We start from the raw sequence: 18511 nt of genomic DNA, 5'->3' as shown, positions 1-18511 counted from the left end.
AGCAGCGCCGCGCCAGACACGTTTCTGGTGTGAAAAGACATAGAAAAATTCTACGCAACTGACATGCAACAGAAACACCACGCTCACGCCACGAAACCGGCCTAATGGTCACACAGGAACCATAGTCTGGTCCTAGAATACAGCCTATTCAGAGCCAGGGATGTTTAAATACTTGGCTGGACTGAAGGCCTTTGCTTTTCATTGGGGATCACATTGAAAAACTGTGCAGATACAGCCAGGAGTTGTAATTGTGAAGTAAATAAAACACACATACTATTTGTACCATGTATTTACAGTCAGTGTTTAGCATCCTATACTATTTCCATGTCTTTGCACCTTTGGTCTCTTTTGTCCACCCATTACACTACATGAGTATTTTTCGATGACTGCTGTACAATCTATATCTTTTAACAGACTTCATCTATTCTAAGTCGCAGGTCAAGGTCTTCATATTCAGTATATAACAGCAATATCGCTAATGGATAAAATAGTATTCAGTCGGCAAACAAGACACATTCTAAAACATGTAGGCCTACTTTACTCAGTTGTTTCTCAGAGTCAGACAACAAGCATGTCTCCAGGTCTAACTGAAGTGTCTCTTGTCACTGTAGGTGCTACCTATTGGATGGGATCTCTAAAGGAGCCTGGCTGAACCGCTCAAGCATCATATTCGCAGGGAACGACAGGTGGTCTGCGGACCCACGCGTGTCCATCGTGTCCAGCGTTGGAGACAAACATGAGTACAGCCTTCAGATACAGAAAGTGGATGTATCTGACGACGGTCAGTACACATGCTCCATTCAGAGTGAGCGCAACCCACGGCCAAAGCTCCTCAACCTAATTGTAAAAGGTGCGTACAGGTAGTCCTTGTTGTTCTGAAAGGCACTTGTCTGTGTGTTTGTGTGTGTGTCATTTTCTTTGTATGTGTGATTATACTGTATGCACTAGTATTAAATAATAATTGTAATGCTTTATCCTATTTTCCATTAGTAGTTACTGATGGATTCCAGTTGTTGTTGTTGTTGTTGTTGTTGTTGTTGCACCTTATATGTGGCATGCTGTCTGTTATTTGATGGGTGGGTGTGATATTTTGATTAATAATTGATCTTATTTCTGATTTCTGTCCTCCTCCTTCTGGCCTTATTTTAATCTAACATCTTGCTTGTTACTTTACATTCATTACACGGATCAGTTAGCCAACAGACCTTCTATAACAAATCCAACAATGTCTTGTGTGGTCCATGTACCTCATGGTCACAGTTGTATCTGGCACCATCTGTGCTGCAAAAATGCCTGTCATTCTCTAATACTCGGAGTAAGAACAAGAGCTTGAGCTATTCTTTGTATAAAATAATAAAACAACATCTTTTCAGCAAAGAACATTCTTCTGTGAAGGCAAACTGACATTGCAGGGTACGTGTTGTGCCCGTGGCACTTAGGGCATGTTCAAGCCAAACCACAGCACCACCCAACACCCACTCTGTTTTAGTTTTTAAGCTTGTTGGTTCAAATGACTGGAAGCAGACCGTGTAGCTTTAATCAAGACACGCTGGGTTTGTCACAGCAGGAAACAAATAAGATGTGTGTCTTAAGACTTTTAAATTAATTTTGTATAGTTAGTGCTGTATACTGTATGGCATTGCATTTGTTAACAGGTGTTAAAGCTTTGAATTTCTGCCTTTAACACAATACAAATGCCGTTGAGCTCTTGAGAGGCTGTCCAAATTGGACTTCATTTTGTGGATCTCCTTATCCACAAGGTCAATAGGTGTATTTGTGTTTTATGGGACATTAAGAATGCTGTTGTGGACACAGAGAGCTAATTGACAACAGCATCCTAATTGTTACTTGCTGGGGTAATAGGGTGGCGACTGGGTTTGTATGCTGATACCTTAGACTGTAGATTAGCAGCAGGAAAACAGCCCCTCACTGAAAATCCATCTTCCAAGTGCCATGTTCTATTTCCTTAATAGGCTGATGCAAAGAGTTACAGCATGCATGGTCCACTTGGCTCTGCATATGTTTAGGTTGGAATATTAATGATGTTATCAGACAACCTGTCAAATGAAAACTCTTTTACCTTCTGTTTTTTAGCTTCAGTGATTATTTGACAAAATTGTGAGCCTGCATTCATTGCCCACTGTTAACACCCTTGATGTTTCCCTGAAAAGATATCAGATGCATAACAAGTTCATGCTTAGCCATGGTTAGTATTTCAAAAGAAACTAATGTTGGAATATGCATACTTTCACACAGGCAGCGTAGTATTAATAGAAGAAGTTAAGGGTCAGACACACTGCTTGTAGAAGTGCGAGCTGTGATTTGTGCAATGTGCAAACAGCTCTCCAGCTGGTATTGCCATTATGACATATGGAGTGAGTGCATGAAAATTATTTTAGGGGGGTGATCATACATGCAGTTTGTCTAGTTTTGTTCTAAAACATAATTTAAAGCATTTGTTGTGTCTTTATCTGCATAGCTCTGGTACTAAAACACTAGAGGTTGTAAAAAAAGAAGTCACATCAATTCACAAACAACCTGGACAGCGGTCATTCTGCGAGGTTGCAGATTTCACTGGGGACAAACAGAGTAGTCAAAACAAATCATCATTTACCTTCTCAGGAGTTTGTACCTGTTTTGTTATCTTTATTTATTTTGTGACATAACAGCCCTAGGACTAAAAAATGCAAGCATATGATTCCTAGATGCCAGATCAGCCCACCCCTCCCTCCATTCCACCCTCATCCACCCTTCATAGCCCACCCCCCATTCCCACACACATCCAAACCACCCACCCATACCTCCAGGTCCGACCACCAATTTCTTCCGAGTATGTAGCTATCCAAAGTAAAAAATAAAAAAAAGTACAGGTGATTTAAAAAACAAAAAAAACAAGATTGCAAAAGAGCTGATCAAAGTAAAATAGCAACAACTATAAAACTCAACTCGGCTCACACATTGACAGCTGGATACAATCCTTATTTGAATATAAAAGGAGTACTGTGCTAGGAGTATGTAAGTATGTATGTTAGAAAACCACCCCAAATATGTTTAAACTCTCCAGGCTTTCCCTTCAGGTTATACATTATCTTGTCATTTGGTATGCATAACGCTAACTCATTTGTCAATCTAGCAGATGCAGGTGGTTGGTCATTTACCTATGCATTGCTATACATGTTCAATGCATTGCAAGTTGAGTTTGTTTTTATTGACATTTATCAAAGATGTATCGCCCAGGGTTATTCTTGGTCATGCAGGGATGGGTGTACCCGTGATGTCATAAAGCACATTAAGTATAGCGGTCCAAAATGAATTTAGACATGGGCCGGGACAGAACAAATGTAGCAGTGTACCTATACCAGTTTTACATCTTGGGCAGATGAATGAGAATATCTTGTGTAATTCTATGTCTACTGTGTTAGGTGTTCATACCTGTTGAGAAAACATCAACAAATAGCACACTATGAGCCTTCAGCTCATTTTGTTATTCCATATTGTCTGAGCTGCTGGCTATCACATGCCAACATCCATCTTCTTTCACTGTACCTATAAAACTGAGTGGGTGTTGGGTGGTGCTGTGGTTTGGCTTGAACATGCCCTGGGGGCCTTTCGAACCATTGTGTTTGTTTATGTTGTTGTCTATTAAACTGGCAGAACCGTGGCTGATGATAAGAGTGCAACTCAACTCACCCCCCTCAGGGAGGTGAGGTTAACAAGCCTGTCCCATTATCAGAGGGTCACATAATTAAAACCCTCTAAGACCCTGAAAGTTTACTGGCTCACTAATGGTTTATTGATATAGGTACACATTAGCTCAATGCCTAACATATAAATGCAATGCTCTATTGCACTTAAAGCGACTGTCCCATAGCTGAAAGGTCACAGAGGCAATCTCTTCCACTGCCAATGTGTCCATCAACAGCCTCGCGTCTTGGTAAAGTTCCCTTAAGTGAACAACCCTTCCTTCTGCACCGCACTTTTTCTTTCTCTTTTTCTCCCCTTGTTTCCTCCTTGGGAATGAAGTCGCTCTTTCAAAACCTATCCATTCAATTTAAACTGATCCATCAAACTAATTTTGATGTTTAGTTTAGAGCTGCAAAGATTAATCGATTAGTTGCCAACTATTAAATTAATCACCAACTATTATGAGAATTGATTAATCAGTTTGGGTAATAATAATAATAAAAAAAAATGAATTCTACGATTCCAACTTCTTAAATGTGAATATTTTCTCCTCAATGACAGTAAACTGAATATCTTTGAGTTGTGGACAAAACAAGACATTTGAAGACGTCCTCTTGGGACTTGGAAAACACTGATTGGCCTTTTACCATTTTCTGACATTTTATGGACCAAACAACTTATCGATTAATCGAGAAAATAATCGACAGATTACTCAACAATGAAAATCATCGTTAGCTGCAGCCCTAGCTTAGTTATTGCTGCTACTCATCCCATCCTGCATGTGCTTCACAATAAATGTATTTTGATGTGAAGGCAGTAGTAGGCCTTTGCTGCGTAACTGTTGACAATGTCATTCCAGGTTAGCAATGGCTATCAAAAATGGTCTGTAGTTTTTTCAGAACTATAATTTCTGCACTTTTTGTAGGGAAGCCGTTTTGAAACATTACATGGATGAAGTAACTTTAGATTTGGTCACATTTAACAAAGATCAATCATGGAGAACGTCTGTAAAAAAACAGAGCGCTGGAGTGGTATCATATCAGCTCTTGGCAAAAGCAGCTACCCTGAGTTAATGGATCAGGAGAAATAAAGTCATATCAGTGTATCCCAAGATGTTAGTTGCTGTTGGAGTATCATGAAACACCCTAAGATTTTTTTTTAAATAACTGCAAGTTCAGGGGTTATGACAAGAAATGGATTAATCAACAGAATTGGCTATATGATGCCCCAACAATGTACACTTGCTTGTTTTCTGTAACTTATGGTGCTCCTTCTGTCAAAATTGCCTCATTGTCCATCTGTTAAAACAGTGGAACTCTCTCCTGATGTACACTCCTAAGAGTGAGTGAGTGAGTGGACTGGAGTGGCTGAGTTCAAAATAATGACATTCACACTCAGAGCTGCTTTGGCTCAGTCACTTTACCTCTGCTTCAGCGACATTTACAGGTGCACCGTGCCTCTAAATATACGTGTGATAAACCGTAGTCAGCTGCTCGGCAGGCAGTAATGGTCACTACAGGACCATCATGTTTTTGTAGATGTTGCCTTTCTGAAGTACATTCTGTAATGAGAATCTTACCAGGGGTGTTTCAGGTCATGACAGTTCCTCGCCACTGGCCATATGGCCACAATCAAACCGAAGCTAATGTTCCAGCTGTCAGCTTTATAATACGTTTCGCGATGCCAAGAATGCCTGATGGATGTGACCTAGTGCCTAAGATTTGGCAACGGTTTGACCTACAAATACCAATTCTGTTACAAATGTAACATGTTGGTAATTTCAGTTAGAGGCTTCTATCACTTATCCTGTGAAGCAGGCATTTTTATTCTACAGAAACAAGCTTTATTTGTAAAGCTTAGAAATAACACGTTGTATTAACACCTGACCAACAGTATACTTACAGCTTCAAAACACATTTACAACAAGGAGTCTTGAAGCCAGAGTAATATTTGGATAGTGATGCAAGAAAACCAAAACATCATAAAGTGACAACAACAAAAAGAGATGGTCACTGAGATGATTGGACATAACAGTATGAAAACAAAGTTGAACATAGAGTTCCATAATATGCTTAGTACTTTTACTGTTATCAGCTATTCGCAAAGCTTGATGGTGTTATGATTGTGTTCTCTAAATCTGCTACTGTGGAGTCATCAGGCAAATGGGTCGCCAGCCGTTGAGGCTGTGTATCAGAGTGTAAGCTGCAGGCAGGAAGTATGCCGAAATACAGAGGACTCACTCCAGTTGATGAATGCCTATGGTCACATCTCTGACAGGGTTCTCAAGGTAGTTAAAAATTTGGTTCAGTATATTGCCAGCCAGTCTGTCATTTCTTTATTCATGTACGGCTACAACATATGTGTGCTGCACTGGCATAACTGCACACCGTATTGTACTTTTGTGCATTTGCTTTGTCAGAACTCTTTGTGTTGTGAATCATTACCTGTCACTGTGCAATACTTGTGTACACACATGCTTAGGCCCACTCATGGAGAACAGAGGGATTTCTTTACAGAGGAGATGTAACAAGGGAGTAGCTCTGTCATTTTGCAGAGGCTTTTGGGAGCGTGCTGTTTTTTTTCCATCTGCTGAAAGGAAAGGAAAGAAAAAAAGCCAGACACTTTAATCTGGGCTTTTCAGTCCAAGCATACAACATTTATTAATGCTGCAACACGAATGTTACAGTTGAAGTAAAAGGATTTCATGGCATTGGATTTTTTTTGACACTTTTGCTTTGCTAGACAGTGCACCATGAGGAGCAACACAGAAAGTGGTAGCAAGAAGGGATTACTGTATATGTATGGAAATATGTAATGGTCTCAACCCATTTCAGGTGCACGGTAGGGTCCTTGACCAGCTCACCCTCCAAGCAATTATGCTTTTTGAAATGTATATCTATGTCAGCAGTGCTGCTTTGCAGGGCTTTCTTGTGTTTGGTCATGGCATTACAGTTCTGCCAACACATTTATTTCTACATGTTTAAGTGTTTGGGGCATGGACAGAATAGAAGAATGCTAAAATGCAAATGTTGAAACTGCATTCATACTGATGATGGAGATGGAGCACTTTGCTTCATAAATCCTTAAAATCATACATTTCTGATTAGTGATGACTTCGGGAACCCACTGAAAGTTCTAAAACTGAAAGTAATTGTTAAAGCCTCTTTCCGTGTGTTTTTCCTTTTATTTTGCCCTCATTGTAGCAAAAAACTCTAACTATTAACTAACTGTTAATGGCAATGGGAAATAGCCATTCATTTTGTCATTGGAGCCACACATATTTCTTTCTAATCACATCCCATGGGGGTTTCCCCTTACCTGAACATTACAACAGTTTTACAGCAACAGGAATTTCTAGTTATCGTCGCACTTTCTAACACATGAATCACAAACTGCTGCATTAGAGGCAGGAGGTCAGATATAGCTGTGTCTGCTTACTCATCTCTCAGAATCATTTAATCTCTGCGTGACATTTATCCCCCTCAGAGACCTTGTATCATCTCAACAAATTAGACGTTTGCATCTGTGCCTCCCCCCGCGTACCTTCATTGCCATTAAACAGCGCCCGTCAGATAAGTGTGTAATTTAAAACATTAACTTTATTTTTGCTCTTCGTTCTTGTTGCAAATTAAGTAAATCCAACGCTTTATATGCTGGTGGTGAAAAATAAATCATTGCAATACAGTAGGTTAGAGTCAGTATGATACACCAGCAGATACAGAGAAACCTATGACAATATTAATATTCTGTACAGTGATGCGAAGACGGAGTTCAACTAATATATTACATATTACATACTGTATGTATTGCAAAAGTGTTGTTGCAGCATCACACTGTATCATTTAGGGAGTAAAAATGTTAATCACAAGCCACACCTACTGGTGCCTAAATCGGTCTCTCAAATAATCTCAGCCAAAAGCAATAATCATCAGCGCCATCGGGGTCTGCTGAATTACCTAAAGGGTCCCTGTTTTCCTCCAGGTACATTTGGCACGGGTAACTGCTGAGCAGTTAAACCCTTTCTTTAAATACTTGACTTAACACGATTAAACTGAGAGGGTTCTGCCTTGTGGCTGTGCCCTGATTACTAAGTAAAACTGTGATATCACTGACAACACTATGAACTATGACCATTACCGACTCCTGGTCCACATCTGCCCAGCTCTTTTCTTCTTGTTTTACCTCTCTACTGTACCCCTGGTCTTCATCTGCATATCCTCATCTCCACCATGCATACACTGACCTACTTACAGTCTACTCTGACCGTTATCTGATGTAGGATACAGAGGAATGAGAGATTGGTATCAGGCCCAACCCACCCTTCTACACATGACTACCCTCCTCCTCAGCCACCATTCTTTTTCCTCCCTCTCTGTTAATTAAGATTGTAGATGTGATAATGTATTAAATATGCACAGCACCTCATCTAAGAATATCTTGTCACAGTGAGGAGGGGGAAAGAGGCATACATCCCTTCAGCAGTGACTGCTTACATGGGCACTGGTAATGTGTTTCAAGCTTTCATCACTGAAAACTCAAAAACTCTAGGCCAAGGAATTGAGCTTAGAGGAATCTTGCAGACATATTGAATCAGTTTATATGAATACATCGTGACTGTTCCCAGCATGCATCTGCTACCAAACTATCACAGGATCATGCACTATCGAAATGAACAGCAGTATATCTTTAAATGATTTTATGTAAGACTTTACAGATGCCTCAGTGTGATGTAGTACTTCATAGGATTAACAGTTTTAAAAAATCTGAGGCATAATCCTGTATGGAATGAAAATGCTTTGGACATTAATATGGATCAGAGCGGATCCACAGTGAAAACTCGTCACCCACGCCCATGGAGTGATTCAGTGTTGGAAGAGTGTTTCTCAGCAAGAAGTGAAATGCAGGGTTAAACCTCCAGGTCGTCTTCTCTCTCTTTGATGTCAGGACAGAGATAGAGTATAATTACAGAGTGTGGGCACAATACGTTTTAGGAAATCGCAGTTTATTCTTAATATGCTATGATTCTGTCCCTCTCACTAATTGCTGGGTGCACTTAAAAGTCCAGAAAAACAGTCCTGTCAACTACACTTTAACACAGTTCTCTGAATTAATCCAGAGTATGAACACCTTCTGAATGACATTTCTCCCTCATTTACTGCTGTGGATTCCTCTTGAGTATTAGTTACAGTATATCAATACTCTAAAGTTTAAGCATAATTGCAACCTAGCTGTTTCTTGCTCTGTATTCAATTAGAAACACATTGCACTGTGTGAACATATTGGTCAAACAATTACCCATTTAAATTTGATGTTGAGTAGCTTAAACAGGTTAATGTTAAATCTTCTATATTTCATTTAAATGTAGCAGGACATTTTGTCAATAGGCTCTGTGACTCAACCAACAATAAAATTGAATACTGCTATTTGACTGGCATTTTCCTATAATAGTGATACGTGTTATAAAAACAAATTAACAACAGATGAAGTCATCCTCCTAATTAAGTAGCCATTTCAGTAGATAAAGGTCCACCCTCAATTGTGCAGACTTTATTTCTTAAGACAGATGTAAAGTGGGTATTGTAGTTTTGGGCTTGATCCCCTAGTTAATCCCCTCTTGCAAAAAGCTTACATGTACAGTATAATATGTCTCATAGAAAAATATGTAAAGCAGTGTGGCTGGGATGACATACATTTTATTGTCCTTTGATGCCGCTTTGAAAGACTGAAAGTTTGATAATTTAATAATAAATAAACAAATTTGGGCTTCACACTATTCACACCACACAAACACTGTGAAACTCAAGACTGTAGGTGTTTTAAGTGCTGTGAGAAGAGGATAGTGAATTGGTGTTGCTGTCCCCAGCTGGAATAACTGCGTATCAAGAGTCTCAGTGGAATAATAATGCATTAAAACAACGTGGCCTGCCATTAATATTGCAGGGAAAGAGTAGAGAGAATATGAGTGTGTCTAAAGGAACAGATTTGCCATTATGGCCCCTGACATTTAGTTAGTCACTAATCATTGTCATTTGTGTGTGTGTGTGTGTGTGTGTGTGTGTGTGTGTGTGTGTGTGTGTGTGTGTGTGTGTGTGTGTGCGTGTGTGTGTGTGCGTGCGCACGTGCGTGCGTGTGTGTGTGTGTGTGTGGTTGTGAGTTTGTGAATTCTTATCTAGTTCCCTGTAAATCTCTGTCCTCTAATATGTATTTGCGTGTGCATGCAACAATACACATGTGCTTCTTAATGCACGTGTGGGTAGGTGATTGTGTGTTTGTGCATTTGCACTAATGTGATTCCTCATCACGGAAATGGCTGGTATTAGCCATGGTTAATTAAAATGATTAAGGACAGAGGTCAGCCACTCAGCTCTCACGTCTCTCTTCTCTAGAGAGGGAATAGATACAACACGAGTGGAGAGTAACTTAGGCATTTTATATATTTTATGTACACTTGGTATAGTCTTTACAGGTTACACATCTTAACGTAAAGGTAGACTGTCACACTGTCACTACTGCACATTTATTCTTCCATATTTCATTTAACCAGGCAGAGTTTTCTTCATCTCAAATTCAGAGCGATCCATTATGGAAAGCTTGATTGCTTTCTGCATGATGATTCTGGACCTATTTTACTCACAGGGAATAGCAGGGTGATGTTTTTGTACTCTTTGTACTTTGAAATGCATGTTTACAATTGTACATCAAAATGAGCTTCAGATTATAGTAATGGGATTGTTCCAAAGCAAAAAAAACCCGTAGATTTACTACTTAAGAATTTTCTTGGACGCTGTCCCACTTCAATTATGCTTACCTGATGAATGGGCAGGGTATGTTCATCTCTGTTGTCACTGTTGCTGATTGTGGTAAATATTTATTAAAAAACACAGGAAGTTGTCATGGAGCGTGCAGAACTGTGATGATAGTCAGTAAAAATATCACGCTGCATTACAGGTGCCTGCAAAGAAATGTCTAATAACATTATTATTTAAAAATAAAACCTATTGCCTACATTTTTGTGAAGAGGGAACCTGGCCTATTATTAGGCCTTTAATCCAGTTACCTGTTTTTTGTTCATCATTTTTGTTACAGCGTACATTGATGTTAAAATGTATACAGGTTGACAGGTCTGAAATGTTTTACGCGGTCTTTCGCTGTACGTTTTGTTGGGAAATGTGAGATGTTAGAGTCACACACACGTCTCGTTTTCATACCAGAAACAAGGAAATGAATTTGGCGACGTACGTGTGTTACCTCAACCCGTTCTCACTCCCGCTTGGTCAGTGGCTCTCAGAGTCACATACTGACGCAAAGTCTGGCATGTGGGACTGCTGGGATTGGTTGAAGTCGCGGGAAACTCAGGTTATCGGTCAAATTTGCGGAAAAGTTGCGGTGATTGGTCAAAATTGCGAGTCGCACCAAATTCACGGTGATTGGTTGAATTCGCGTGAATAGTTGCGATCGTGACGTCACGAAATCCTGGAGGGACTGAATTATGCCGATGAAAGAGTTGTGTCTGGAAGCGCCTTGTCAAACTCATCCACACTTTGTTGTGTGGCCATTTTTCTGTCACTATTTTCTAGATCTGGACTGGAGCATTCTTGTTTCTACCTACAAAGCTCTGATTGGCCTGGTAGTTTTTGTCGACAAACACTCAAGTACAGTAATATAGGAGATGTGGGCAGGAGGTCTGGAACCAGGCTAAAATATAATATAAATAACCAAAATATCTTTAGTTGAGTTTATATTGGTATGACATTTTCTCTCTCCACATTGTCCAGTATGGCCATCATCAATCATTGGTCATCATCAATTTTGTCTTTGCAGTCTTCTTGTCCTCCTCTAATTTGTAGTGCATATCTGTTTACACTGTAACATAGAGGTGAATCAGTAATGATTTACACTGTTTGATGATTGACAACGGGAAGGTGTCTGATATAAAGCTGAAATGATTAGCCAAATAATGAATTAGTCTGGCAAAAAAATTAAAAGGCAACTATGTTGATAACCAATTGATTATGTAATTTTTAAGATGAAATGAAAAGAAAATCAACTGCTCCAGCGTCCGTTCTGGTTTCAAATGTCATTATTTGCTGGTTTTCTAAAATAATATAGTAAGTATCTCTGGGTTGGACTTTCAGCCAGACAAAACTGTCTGAAACATTTTGTTTTTGTCCAATCAATCAATCAATCAATCAATCAATCAATCAATCAAAGATTAATTTATAATAATTAGTTGGAGACCTAGTCTGATATAAGCCCTGATTGTTTTTATCCATATCTTTTTCAGTGTCATGATAGTTTAAAAAATATGTCTATTCTTAAATTACAACATCTGTAAGCATTAACCACCCACACAAATGCCTTCATTTTCCTTGTTGCAGTCTTGTTATGCCTCTGTGCCGGCGACAGAAAAATGTCCAATAGCATAAAATGATTAAGTGATGATATTTTATATCCAAAAGGTCAAAGTTCAACTTCACTATGACATCATAATGTGTTACACTTTTTCGGCCATTATTCAACACCATATCTCAGTAACAGAAGGGGAGATTGTGACCATATTTCACATTTGGTCGGATACTATATTTGGTGACAATGGTCTTGTCTACTGTCATGGCTACTTTTCTTCTATCGGGTTCATCTGGTAGTCCACCACAAACTGAGAGTGACATTTTTTTTTTTCATCCACTAGTGGTGTTAGGCCATGACTTCTCAGAGGTATAAATCAAAACAGACTCTTTCACTTCTATGTGGATCCAAGCACAGTCCTTGAGGCAGTGTTTATCATACAATACAACCTTCATCAACAGAGGGATAGCTGTGAAACAGATTTGCTGGGGTTGACGCATTGGCAGGCATCTCAGGGATACACTGGCCTTAATTGGGCAGATAAATATCACAGGCTGTGCTCCCTGGCCCTACAGCACTGTTGCATACATCACCCTGAATGCGAACTGACCACCAGCAGTGGGGTGCCGCCCGCCTGTTTCATCCCTGAAATGTATCTTTTGCCCAATGTGCAATTAAAGAGCAGCAAAAAAAATTCCTCCATCAGTCTACTTCCCTGACTTGTAGCTGCTTTAAGGGCCTTTCAGACCAAAGATGGCAACAGCAGTGCTGCGCTCTGAAACCCATTGTTTCCAATGGCTTGCGCAGTGCGACGACGGCATTTCCCTGCGTCAAGCAGCGCAAGCTTGCCGAACTTTGGCGTGCTGTGGATGTGCGCTGAACCCAGCGACAAGCGCAGTGCAAACCGCATTTTTTTTATTGCAGAAACACGCCGCACACAGAAGCACAGCGAATAGCCGTGAAGCATAGATTTGTGCCTGATCGCGCGGCCGCTCCACGCCTGATTGCAGCTGGTGTGGCCGGACAGATTGGATAACATGGGTGGCGAAATGAAAATAGCTCCGCTTCGTGGCTATTCGCGACGCTTCCGCGTGCAGTGTGTTTCTGGTGTTAGGGTCCAGTGGCAGAAGCCCTCCTGCTTTGTTAGAGAATCCAGTGGTCAGCTTTATTTATACACCAGCGTGGCAAAGGATGTATTATCAAAGACACAAAAACCAGGCAAAGCAGATAAGAGACACTTTCTTATTTAAAATGATCACTGATGTTCTAGATGAACATCAATATTTGAACAATCAGTGCATTAGAGTAACACCGTAAACAAACAGACAGACATCTCTATTCTGCAAAGTACAAGCTCAGGGTTTTAAAAAAAAGCAATGTATTAAATAGTCATAACTTTGGCCTTTCCAAAGCTCTGAGTGGGTACAAATTGCCCTGTATCACCTAGAGTAAGTGTAGTTAAGTCCAAATCTTCTCCTACCAGCCCCATGGGAAGAATTGGGAAGAAAAGCAGTTGATACCGGGCACCATCCGAGAATGTGGCAGCTGACACGCACAAACAACAATACACATACTGTATGCACACACCTTCAGTGTTTGTGGGTGTGCACATACCAGATGCATGCACATATACACACACACACACACACCCTCTGAGAGTAATCACTAATCCTCTTTAGCACTTGAACCTTGAATTGTTTGGCAGCCAGTGCTATTTATCATGGACTTATGCGACTCACCAATGAGAAAAATAAATCAGGAGAGAGAGAGACAGAGAAAGAAAGGAAGAGCGAGTTGGACAAACAGTGCATGAATTTGTTTAGACCCTCTGTCCACGAAACGTTGTTCACAGACACTTCACTGAAAATGTCAGGCTTCTATTCTACCTGATGACACAATCAGAAATACGTATTAATATTTCAAGGTAATAGCTTGATGTCATTACAAATGGATGAAAAAAGACAGGGTATTGCACATTGCTTTGATGATGGTTGGTTCTTGAGAAAGCCCAAACTTGTATATTTTAAAAGATACTCATCATAGCTATCAAGGGCACTTTGAAAAGTATGACAGTTGACAGTTTATGTGCCCAAAAAGGCTTTCCACGTCTCTGAGAATTCATTTCCCATGAGCAACTGGGGAGTTTCAATAAAACGAAATGTCTGAAAAAGCAAATGCAAGTTAGTATTTTATACGGATGATCATTTTATACGTTAAGTGATAATTGTGTTATGGATTAAAATGGCTTTAATCTGAAGTGGTTAGACTATCGACAGTGTTTTTTGGATCTTGATTTTTTTGTCCTGAATTTAAATAGATAATGACTACAATAAAAAGTGGCACTAAAAGCCTTTTGTCTGTCTTGATTCAGTACATCGTCAGGATATGATAAACTGTTAAGCAAAGAGCCAGTATAGAGCAGATCCAACCGCCCACTGAGCCAAGCTCCTTCCCTGCGACTGGGTGGAGTGTGTGTCTGTTAGCTGCCAGCTCCTCTCTCCCCATTAATCACGACCCGGGTTCTAAAGTTTGAACTTTGACCTTTAGCGCTGTATCAAGGCTCAGTGACAGCTGGAGACGGAGCTTTGTGTCCTCACATCAGATCATCCATTTCACACACACACACACACACACACACACACACGTAAACGCATGGGCTGAGAGCTGAGATGTACAGAGGATCACCCATAGCAACGGTCGTTCGGTCACCAAGTAATATTTCGTTGTTGGAAAGCAGCGTGCCCTCTGACAGTCTCAGCGCTTCATTTTGACAATAAATTATTTGAAATGAGCCTTGTGCATGGCTGCGCCTATCAAAGACACTGTGTAGCCACGAAGCTAATAGAAAAACCAGTGATCATTCTTGAAAGCGAAAGCAGAGTGGCCCATGCTGAGGAATTTTGTTTATCATAAGCAAGATGCTGAGGCTGAAAGACACTGATTAGCATGAATAAATTAGAAACTATTTCAATAAGTGGGTGATAGCTTATCTTTGAATTACATGCCCAGTGCAGCTCTCCCATTGAAGATTAATTGCCTCTCACAAGGTATTTCAAAAAGTTCATTCTCATCAATTGATTTCCCTTACTTCATGAATTCCCCAGAAGTGCATGAAATTGGTAACAAGCTCTCCATAATCACGCTTTCTGCATCGTTAACTTCATTGGCAATTACTCATCATATGTATTGGTTGTGGCATTTGCGGAAGCATGTTATTTTTGCACCATTAGGTCATGACAGGAAATTTATCATAAACTAATGGTTAATCACAAGTTGAACAAAAATGGTGTTTCCTCACAGTTTCCTCAGATTACTGCAAGGAGCAAAGCTTGTTACCAACATGTTTAAAACTAAAACCAGTATTCTTTTTTTCTCTTTCTGATTAACTCACTATCTGCCATTATAATTACTTACAGACAGTGGTTATGACCAATACATACACATGCAACAATGATACATCTGACGCTGTTCCACCAAATAACGAAGAACTTGGACATGGTGAAAACAGTTTCACTATATGACTCGACATCTATAAATTTTGAAGGCTTGAGGTAGAATTGTCTAATGCTTTTTCTTTCTCCAAAGCTATCATCACCTCACCAGAACATTATTGTTACCACAGTATTGGGGCCATTTCTGTTTCAGTCAGAGACAGGAATGCTACTGAAATATGCCACTGAAATAAACCGAGAGTAATTTATAACTTCAGGGTTACAACTAAAGTAATAGGTATATATTTTACTGTAAGAATCTATGCCAGGTGCATTTACAGTGATACAGTGAGGTGTAGGTGCTTATGGAGATGCAGCAACACAAATAACAACTAGGTCACACCTACACAAAAAAAGCTACTACAGAGGAATCCAATCAAATGTTAAAGAGAGCAATTTGCACTTTCACTATATTAGACACATTTGTATATCAAAAAGACTGTTCTGAAGCTGATATACAATATAACATCATACTGTACAGTACTGTTCCAACACTATAACACACTATCATTGGACCCTAGGTGAATTCCTGCAGTACATTAATAGGGTAAATCACTGGATTTCATCATACGTAATGATACCATTATGGAATAATGTTCATCAGCTAATGTGCACTTGCTGGGAATCTATTTGTGTCTTTAGCCGTTTGCTGTCTGCTACAACTCCTCACATCTTAACTCTTAATTAACCTAACCACCATCTTGCCACAAGGATATCTTAGAATATGAAGAGATGCCAAGACCAGACAAGCAATAAGGGCTGATAAGGTTTTATGTCTTGGCCCTGCCATTCTCAGCACTTAGTCCAGCTCCTCTATTGCTGCTGGGCTCAAATAAATGGAAAGAAAAAGAAAACATCCCCTTTTTTCTGAACATTTTTATTGCTTTTTATTATTGGCGTATGGTTGTATGTGTTTTTCGGTTGAAAATGATTGAGATTGATATGTTTAATAACGGTATGAGAGAGCAGCAGATGATATTGGAGGTGAAGCTAGTGTGACTTTCAAAGTTTATGGGCTGGGACTGAAGTACTGTATGCTATTTATTTGAAAGCACACACTGCAGGCACATGAGCATGCGCTCTAGGGGTGAATGGTTCACAAAATTCACGGTTCGAGTCGATACGAGACGGTGGCATCAGCTCGATGGTGTTTTAAGCCCCCAACGTCTCCTTCCAGGCAGCGCTGCGACCGTTGACTTCAAGGCACCTAAACCTAACCTCAACCCTAACCATAACCATAACCATTGCCTAATCCTAGTGCCTTCCAGGCAGCGCTGCGTGGAAGGAGAATTGGGGGGCTTAAAACACCGATAAACGTGGTGTCACGGTTCGTTACATTTTCGATACAGCAAAAAGAAAGAAATGCCAGAGAAATTGACTTGATATTTACATTTATTAAAACTAACATCATAAAGTATGATATTTTTTACTTAAACAACAACAATAACAGAGCTATACTTGACCCATCTTCTGGGGTGTCTTCTTAGCAGCATATAAAACAAAAACAGCTCCTTATGAAAAAATATACACGTTACAGTGAGGTAGCTTTGTGTAGCACTTGACGTCCAGCCGTCTGCTGTCAGAGTAACAGCTGGTGCTTCGGACAATTGGTTCTCTATGTGGGCTTTTGTTTTTTGTACAAAGCAGGAATTACGGTCTGGCTGAAATGGGCTTGTGAAGGAATAGTGTAACGGGGCTCAATTACTTTAACCATGTTTGTAAAACGTTTTCCACTACAGAGTAGGGTCTCATATCCGCGGCTATAAATGTACCAATCACCACAGTGATGTCTTTTGCCCTGTTTGAATCAGTTGGAAATTGCTGCTTGAGTTGACATTGTTGCTTTGAGTTGACATGTTTGTAGGATTCCCACTGGTGTAGCCTATTCTCGTGTAGCAGATGCGAAATAGCATTGTTTTTGTATCCACCACTCTCTTGTCATCACCCTCATAACTTACAGGGAAACCAAAGTGGCTCCAAACGTCATACCTGTTAGTTATTGGAGGATCTTCTAATTCCAGTCTGGTAATAGTCGCATTAACGTTACTAGCCATATTGCAACGAGCTAGTTCAGCGTAGCATGCCTGACTGGAGTAGAGTGTTTTTTCTTTGGGAGTCGGAGGGGCAGACAGCATGTTGCCTCAAAGAGGTTATAATAATGAGGCGACACATGGTTTTTGCGCAACCGCCACCAGAGGGCGCGCTGACAGTGCCTCCGCCATTTTGGACTGAATTCTTCACTGTGTCACAGTCAATATAATAGAGCCATGGTCAAAATTCATCGTCAGTTTGAGTCCACTAACTCAGTCTCAGCAGTTTTTGCCACTGACAGGCTTAGATTGTTACAGTATTAGGTGTCTGACAACATTATGACAAGGATCCCTACAGAGATAGACCTTTTTGTTAAAGAGTATAATCTTTGTAATACACTAAACACGCCATGTAAATAACCAATACTTTTAGCGTGTAAAAAAAGGCAAGGGAAGGTGTTTAGATTAAATGAGTGCCATGGTTGTTGTTTTCTAGCAGTTTTAAGCAGATTAATCCCTTGTCGTGAGTAGGAATGACATATTTTATGTATATCTCCGTAGGTCTCCGTCATTAATGCAAACACTTCAGTTCAGTCCAAAATGACGGCGACTCGGCTCAGCGACTGGGTGCAGATGTTGTATGGGCGACCCAATGGAGTATCGCCTCTTATTATTATAACCTCTTTGGTTGCCTATTACGTTGTTTGGGCTGCCTAGTTGAGTGCAGCGACACTGAGAACATTATATTTCACACAATTTAAGCTCTTTTTTTTCTAAATGAAATAGGATTAGTCCAACGAATCGTTCGGTTTGTAATGCATACCAAATCGAAAGCCTTGTACCGAACGGTTCAATATGAATACCTGTATCGTTACACGCCTGATGCGCTCATGTATATACTTAGACACAAACACACACTATGCTGTATGTCCAAAAAGTCAACATTTTTCCTTCATAATT

General features: G+C 40.0%; 1 protein-coding gene across 5 annotated transcripts in view; it reads left to right on the top strand.

The window, feature by feature from the left end:
- Positions 1 to 18511, top strand: part of negr1 (neuronal growth regulator 1) — a 176734-nt gene that overhangs the window by 69048 nt on the left and 89175 nt on the right. For all 5 annotated transcript variants that reach the window (XR_004106248.2, XM_036007007.1, XM_031307112.2 and 2 more), the window contains exon 2: positions 612 to 850. Coding sequence is in view for 4 of the 5 variants with exons in the window: in XM_036007007.1 (XP_035862900.1) it covers positions 612 to 850 (239 nt within the window). In the remaining variant the exon portion in view is untranslated. The remainder of the gene's footprint in view (positions 1 to 611; positions 851 to 18511) is intronic.

The sequence above is a fragment of the Sander lucioperca genome, chromosome 11 (genome assembly GCF_008315115.2).
Source record: "Sander lucioperca isolate FBNREF2018 chromosome 11, SLUC_FBN_1.2, whole genome shotgun sequence".
NCBI classification, from domain to species: domain Eukaryota; kingdom Metazoa; phylum Chordata; class Actinopteri; order Perciformes; family Percidae; genus Sander; species Sander lucioperca.
This window is presented reverse-complemented; position numbering and strand designations above follow the sequence as displayed.